Source organism: Rattus norvegicus, chromosome 2 (assembly GCF_036323735.1).
Source record: "Rattus norvegicus strain BN/NHsdMcwi chromosome 2, GRCr8, whole genome shotgun sequence".
Taxonomy (NCBI): Eukaryota; Metazoa; Chordata; class Mammalia; order Rodentia; family Muridae; genus Rattus; species Rattus norvegicus.
Genome location: NC_086020.1, coordinates 194974113 through 194981947, shown reverse-complemented (window position 1 = coordinate 194981947; position 7835 = coordinate 194974113). Strand labels below are relative to the sequence as shown.

The 7835-nt window shown below is 53.7% G+C and overlaps 1 protein-coding gene across 1 annotated transcript; it reads right to left on the bottom strand.

Annotated features, from left to right (window-relative positions):
- Positions 1-310: 310 nt before the first annotated feature.
- Positions 311-6362, bottom strand: Rhoc (ras homolog family member C). Its single transcript, NM_001106461.1, is given in 5 exon segments — positions 311-905; positions 1875-2005; positions 2252-2372; positions 2840-3003; positions 6107-6362. Coding segments are annotated over 4 exon segments (582 nt in total). The 5' UTR covers positions 2996-3003; positions 6107-6362; the 3' UTR covers positions 311-731.
- Between the last annotated feature and the right edge of the window lie 1473 nt (positions 6363-7835).

The following is a 7835-nucleotide window of genomic DNA, read 5'->3' as shown; positions in this document are numbered from 1 at the left end:
GTATCTGCCCAGAGCTACGCCCCGTCACAGCTGCTTCGAGGGGAGGAAACCCAATGGACAAGGAAGCCACCCACAGACTTCTATGTTTAGCCAATGGTACAGACCACGCCCCTCACCCACCCAGGCAGTCAGCCAAACATGACCTCATCCTTTACTCTAGACTCCACCCTGTCCCCTGCTGCCTCCGCCCCCAGCCCGGCCTCTCCAGACAGGGGCCCAGCCTAGCCAGCAACTTGGAAATGAAGAGAGAAAAAGATGGGACTCCAGGCTCACAGCCAAGGTAGGCCAGGAAACACAGGAAGCTGCCACACATGGTGCAACCTTTGACCTTTATTCATGTCCTGCCCTCCCACCAAGTAAAGTCAAATACAAGGCTACTACCCAAAGCAGAAACCCCAGTCCCTATCCTAGACTCCTCCTGTGAGCCAAAAATATATAAAGTGCTGGTGTGTAATATGGGGAAGGCCAAACGGACTAAGAACCCCACCCCTGGACCTCATCAGGAGGAGGAGCCCTGCAAAAGAAGGGCAGGGCACCAACCTAGTTCCCAGAGGCAGGGAGAAGGGGCCTAGCAGCCCCCACTTGGGGCTGGGGAAACTCATGCAGTCCAGGGCAGAAAGGAACCAAAAAAGAAACTGGCAGCATGAAATCCTACAAGGATGAAATGGGGGGAGGGGGGTCTGTACCCCTGTGAAGGGAAGAGTGGGAGGGTTAAGGAGGCTTTGGGGAATTCAGAGAATGGGACAGCCCCTCCGGCGCTTATTCTTCCGGACCTGTAGGCCAGCCCGAGTGGCCATCTCAAATACCTCCCGCACCCCTTCCTTAGTCTTGGCTGAGCACTCAAGGTAGCCGAAGGCGCTGATCCTGTTTGCCATGTCCCGGCCTTCCTCAGATCGAACCGGCTCCTGATAAGACAAGATACAGGGGCAAGAGAAGGGGTAACTGAGCAAAGACTGGGCCTACAGAATTCCTAGGTCCAGCTACCACAGGCATTTTCCAGGCTGGGGACCTAAGACCCAGGTTGCCCTTTCAGAATTCTGTCTGTTCCTCCTCCCACCCAGCTTTACCCCTACAGTACCCATTGCTCCTCTGAACAAGTGCCTACTGCCCAAATGACCTCCACCCTCCCTCCTCTCTAGTCCTCAGCCTTCCTAATTCGACCCTTTAATACAGTGCCTCATGTTGTGGGGATTCCCACACACACTCTATAAAAACCATTTGTGTTGCTACCTCATGACTGTAGTTTTTCTACTGCTATGAATTGTGATGTAAATACCTAATCTGCAGGATCTCCAACATGCAACCCCAAAGGGGTCATGAGCCACGGGATGATAATCGCTGCTCTAGTCCATCCTACATAGCTACCGGAATACTTTCACATACTTCCATCCATCCTTAATTAGCCCCCCACCCCCGCCAAGATAACCTACCTTTTCTTTTTTCTTTTTTTCCAGAGCTGGGGACCGAACCCAGGGCCTTGTGCTTGCGCTTGCCACTGAGCTAAATCCCCAACCCCGTTAACCTAGCTTTTACCTTCCTCTAAATAAACAGTCCACTGGCTAGAGTCATTTAGCAAGTCTTTGAGCACTCACCCCCCCCCCACCCACACACACCCCCTCCCCAGGCACTCTAACTGCACAGCTCCCACCACATGTGGGTGATAATGGTTCTTGTCTTAGTAGCCCCGACCATAAAAAACCAAAGCCCCTTGGGCATGTGGGTCCTCCGACACTTCAGTTACTTGAATGTTGTTCCTCCCAACCCTCTTAACAAGACAACGGGAGGTGAACATCATAGTGCCTGGCTATCAGCTGTTTCCACCTTAGCCGGGAAGTTCAGGGAACTTTCACCACCTGCAGCGCTGCCCCACCCACCTGTTTCATTTTGGCCAGCTCTCTCCTGGTATGCTCATCTTGCCTCAGGTCCTTCTTATTCCCCACTAGGATGATGGGCACATTGGGACAGAAGTGCTTCACCTCCGGGGTCCACTTCTCAGGAATGTTTTCTGCAAAGATACCCCAAACCGTGTACATGTGCCCACTTAGCCTGGTCTTCCGTAGCAGTCATGGAGTCTACTGGACAGGCAGTACCTCGCATTGCTCAAAGCCCCTTCAGTGGATACCCCACCCCACCCCAAGGGCTACTGTCTCCATAACAAAGGAGACTTGCAGGACCTACAAGCTCCCAAGACTCCTCCACAGCCTCTGAAGATGGCAAGTACCAAATGCTCTCGGTCCCTCCAAAGCCTTACCCAGGCTGTCAGGACTGTCAATGGAGAAACACATAAGGATGACGTCAGTGTCCGGGTAGGAGAGAGGCCGCAGGCGATCGTAGTCTTCTTGCCCTGCTGTGTCCCACAGAGCCAGCTCCACCTGACACACAGGGCTATTGAGTAGCGAGCCTGAGGGCCCCAACCATACCACCTTGAGGCCCTCTGAAGATCTTTTTACCACTCGCTATGTGCTGGGTTGGGTTGACCAGTCACAAAACCAATGATACACTTTTCTAAAATCTAAGATGGCTTTGGTCTTAGGCAGTATGAGCTGCCACCGTAAGCGGCCTTTAGTTCTTAAGGCAACCTTTTTGGGGGAGGTCTTGCCCTCGTTCACATTTTGCAGTGGGGAGAGGTTAAGCCCAGAGGCAAAAGGGACTTGGCTCAGATTCCAGAGCCAGTATGTGGTCCAACCAGATAGTACATCCAGGTTGACTTCCTAACTTCTGCTGGTTCTAGCAGGGAAATAAAGATGCACGTGGGTGGTAAGAAAGGACATCCAGGGGCCCTATGTGCCTGGGGAGACAGGGTTCCCAGGCAGGAAAGCAAGCGATTCATGGCCTTCACCTGCTTGCCATCCACTTCGATGTCTGCTATGTAGTTCTCAAAGACAGTAGGGACGTAGACCTCCGGAAACTGATCCTTGCTGAAGACGATGAGGAGGCAGGTCTTCCCGCAGGCGCCATCACCCACAATTACCAGCTTCTTTCGGATTGTGGCCATGACTGAAACTGTCAGGCAAGAGGTAGTGGGGATTTGAGGAGGGGAAAAGCCAGTAAATCCAAATACACTTCTCTATCCACCCACCCCTCAAACTTGCTTAAAAACCACAGCAATCCAGCAAAGGAAGGGAAGGGGGCTTGCCCAGGCATGAACTTGCCAAGAACCAATCCTGCAGGCAGAAGGCCGGACAGTCTTCCTAGATGCATTAGCACTGATCAGGGGTGCAGGACCCAGACCATCTGAGAAGTGCGCAGGTGTGCCCCCTAAAGACCTAGATTTATCTGCCTTGCCTATCAGTTTTCTTTATTACCAGGATTTTTTTTTCCATTTTTTCTTTATTAACTTGAGTATTTCTTATTTACATTTCGGATGTTATTCCCTTTCCCGGTTTCCGGGCCAACATCCCCTTAGCCCCCCCCTTCTATATGGGATTCCCCTCCCCATCCTCCCCCATTACCGCCCTCCCCCCAACAATCCCGTTCACTGGGGGTTCAGTCTTGGCAGGTCCCAGGGCTTCCCCTTCCACTGGTGCCCTTACTAGGCTTTTCATTGCTACCTATGAGGTTGGAGCCCAGGGTCAGTCCATGTATAGTCTTTGGGTAGTGGCTTAGTCCCTGGAAGCTCTGGTTGCTTTATTACCAGGATTTTGACAGTATTAATAATCACTAAATGCAAAGTAGAATAGATTGTCCCTCAAGAGCAGTCATGCCTTCCTGGTCACTACAGGTGTTAGGATAAAGCAAGGAGCCCTTGTAGAGCCCCTAGGTGTTTGTCTCTCCCTGGACACACACACAAACTTTGTTAGGAATTTTGAGAAAAATCTTCAGATCTCCAGTTGCCTGTTAGGGAGATGGTGGCCTTCCCACTTGAAAACAAAATAACAGAAGTCTAGGTACATATGTATGTGGCGGTCAAAGAACAACTTTGTAGTCCGTCCACCTTTGCATGGGTTCCGGAATCAAACCCAGGTAATCATGCTTGATTAGGAAGCACCTTTGTCCACTCAGCCTCTCCAAGATCCTTCTCAGGGATCCAGGCCTCCCTACTTTGACATCAGTAGGCAACTGAGGCTCAGTGAGGTTTAGACAAAGTGCAGGGACAGCTCTCAAATCGGGGTTTTGTGATTGCGGCTGCCTTGCCTACACAGGTGAAAACAGAAGCAGAGGGGCTAAGGCAGAGGACAGTGGAAGAGGTGGGCTGGCTTTCCTGACCTACCCCATCCCTTCCCCAATGTCTCAAGTCACACAAAGAAGGCTCAGTCCTGGCAGCTCACGCTCAGGCAGTCTGTGCCCACCCCCTCCTTCCTGGGCCTGGCTGCAACACTCAGTCACTCAGCTCCTGACAGGGGACAATGACCACACTGTGGAGCCACACAACTATCACAGCGCTGCTGTGACTGAGCTAAACCCACTTGGGAGTCACCTCACCCACTTTCTGGAACAGCCCCTTCCTCCTTGTGACCAGCTGACCCTTAGGCCCTGCAGACACCTCCCTGTGACTCGAGGTAAGGAGTCAGCTTCTCGAAGTTTATGTGTTCTGTCCTGAACCCCAACACACATGACCAAGTCGTTGGGGACTGGTCAGGGGAGCTGACCAGGTTAGTGAGGTCCCTAGGCCTACACAGCCTGGGAGGGACAGTGCCAGACAGCTCCAGAGTAGAGCTTTAGAGAAGGCTGTGGGGGAGGGGGCTAGAGCCCGGGCTGGGAGGAGCCTCAAAAGAAAAGACTAGTGAGGATCAGCCTGAGCCTTGACCAGGCGGGGAGCAGTTAAGAAGGGGACAGTAACCTGATCTCGGCCCCAAACTTGGCTTTTCCTTTCAGTCCCCAATCCTGTCTGGCTCCACTGAACTCCTTTACTCCCTACGTGCCACCACCTCAAACCCTGGCCTGTGCCTGCCTTTTAGAAGCAGAGTATCCCTGCCCCAGGCTGGCTCTTCTCAGCATCAGGCCCCAGCGTGGTTCCTCTCTCACACACACACACACACACACACACACACACACACACACACACACACAACTGGGATGTGAGGGAAGAGGACATGAGTCACAGAGAATTTATAGGAGTTGAGTATGTGCAGACACACTTCCCACCCCCCACCTCAAGGGGTTTTCCCGAGTACCCCCAAAAGGCTGGGAAGAAGGCATTCACTCTGTTGCCTATCTCCTTCAAAAGTGAGATCTGAGAGGTGTACCCAGGTAACCAACCTACAGGATTGCTTCCAACTCCCGCACCTACTCCCATTAATTCAACCAGTCAGGCTGTATACAGGCTGGCGGAGACAACCCCAACCCAGGGTAGGCAGTGTAGATGAAGCGTGACAACACTAAACACTAGTCACGTCCCCATGCATGTGCCACGGCTGTCCCACAGCAGCGAGGCGACTGGGCATCTGACGGTGGGAGGCAGAGGCCGGAACTCCGTGGCTGGGTTAGAGCCCCCAGCTTAGAAGATTCTGCATCTAGGCTCTGCTTAGGCCAGAAGAATTGGGGACTCAGGCCAAACCAGGACATTAGGCCCAAGGCCAAAATGGCATGATGGTCTGGCTAACACTCCCTGTGAAAGGCGGCTCCGGAGGAACTGCCCCACTAACCCTGAGACAATGAAATGTCACACAGGGCCCCGGAGAAGGGTCTGGAACTTTTGGGACCTTCCCTGGGACAAGACATTAGCCCTCCTTAATACTCTCTTGATTTTTCCAGGTGATCCAACAGGCCTTTGTACTCTGCTCCCCTGAGATCTAGGCAAGAATCACTCTTTGGGCAACACCTTTTCCTTAACTTTAAAGCCATGAAGGAAGATCCGGGCCCCAGCTTTCTGCCCAACCCCCTAACACTCCCAAAAGGGTAGGAGGCAGAGTTGGGGATTGGGGTGTTTTGTTCTTTTTTTTTCTCCCCCTTTCACTCTCAGACCCACATACACCACAGAGGAGCAGGATCTTTCCTAGTCTTCTCAACCTCTTAGCTCAGATCAGCTCCAAAACCCGTCTAGGGCGGCGTCCTGACCCGCCAAGCAGTAGCAGCCCCCAATGGTCACATCCCGCCCCTATTCCCGCCATTCCCCATCCCAGGCCAGAACTCCCACCCCTAGCCAGCCTGAGGCCCTGTTCCTTACTCCCCGCCCGGAACTGGAGCTTCTGGGTAGAGTCGCTCAGGGAGATCCAAGTGTGTTCCTGGCCCAGCTAGGGAGGTCCGGAGAGGCAAGACTCAGAAAGGGAAGGGGCTCTGGGCTGTGGTTCGAGAGCTCAGGAGGCGAGAGCGCCTGCCCCGCGGCACAGGACGCTCTCCCATACCCCGCCCGGAACCCCCTCCTGAGCCGTTCCCCGAGCGATCCGGGAAGCAGGAAAGTGCTCTCCTCCGAGGTCAGTTCCCACGACGCCTCGCCACCCACCAGCTGGGGCCCCGTACCTTCTGCTCCGCCGCCTCCAGCTGCGCGGCCGGTGCCGGAGGCTGAGACTGACCCGAGCCCCGCCCCACTCTCCAGCACCGCTCCGGGGCGGGTCCGTCAAGGGGAGGGGGGTCGACGGGGGCGGCCCTTAGCATGGCCCGCCTCCGCTCTGGGCCCCGGGTGGCCGCAGGTCACCCCGGCTCAGGACCCGGCATGGGGCGTGGGGCTGGAGCTGGAGGGACCATGTCCAGAAATGTTTGGATTGCTGGGTGATGAGAGGGCGGGTGGGACCCCCGGAGGACTCGGCCTCTGCCCCACTTCCAACCCGTGGGGGGGCGGACCCGCTTCGGGAAAGTTGAGCGACTCCCAGGGTGGGGTCAGCGAGGGCCACTGCTGCCCTCCCGTGGCCAAGCAGCCCTCGACGTTCCAGTATCTCCTACCCCCTAGCCGTAACCGAGGGGACGGGTTATGCAGAAGCTGCCCACTCTCTTCTCCAGGAATCACTGCAGTAAATGCAACGTGACGCTAACCGGAGCCTTGGAGGCCTTTTGTGATCTACAGTCCCCAACTACCATCGCCTTACAAGTCCCTTCCTTCCTTCACCGGGAATTTCCCTACGTCCTGTTAACAGCACACTCCTGGAAGTGCTTCTGTGTCCTCGACTGGAAACTGACCTCATACTCCTATTGTATTGTTGTGTTGTTGATCCCAGTCTGACGTGTTACTTACCTGATCATATATCTCCTTCCTTATAAAGGGCTAAAGAAGTGGGTGTATAAGGAAGTCTACTGCTAGTGCTGGATACTTTATACACACACAGGTCTCTACTCTGGAATAAGTTCACCAGTTCCCTTTTGCCTGTAAAGAAAGTGAAGCCCAGAGATGTGTCACGATTTGTGACAGCAGGAATTTATAGTGAGGTGAGCTATGGTGACACACAAGAAGCTAAGGCAGGTGGATCTCTAGGAGTTAGTTGCAGGCCGTCCTGGGCTACATTGAGACCCTGTAGCAAAAACTCTTATCAGTCAGTCAAATTTACAGTCAGGCCTGTGGGACACCCAGGCATGTGCTGGCTCCATGCTGCCTGCCATGCTCCCGCTCCAACCTGCTCCCTGCACCATCCAACCAACCTCTGCTCATCATAGGTTTCAACAAAGATTTGCCAGAATAAATGCATGGAGTCTACTGCAGGTACAGCTGGGCGGGTGGTTCATGCCTGTAATCTCAGCACTCCCGAGGGAGCAGAGTTGCCACAAATTCCAGGCCAACATAGGCTGTGGAGTGAAACTGTCTCAAACCCAGGCAGACACATACCTAAACATTCACTCAGGATTGGAAGCACAGATCATACATACATTTGATAAATCAGATAACTGAGGTGAAGGGCACTTTGGCCTCCAGGACTCTGAATTCATACAGTAAACAGTGGTTGGATGTGAACTGAAAGCTATGTACT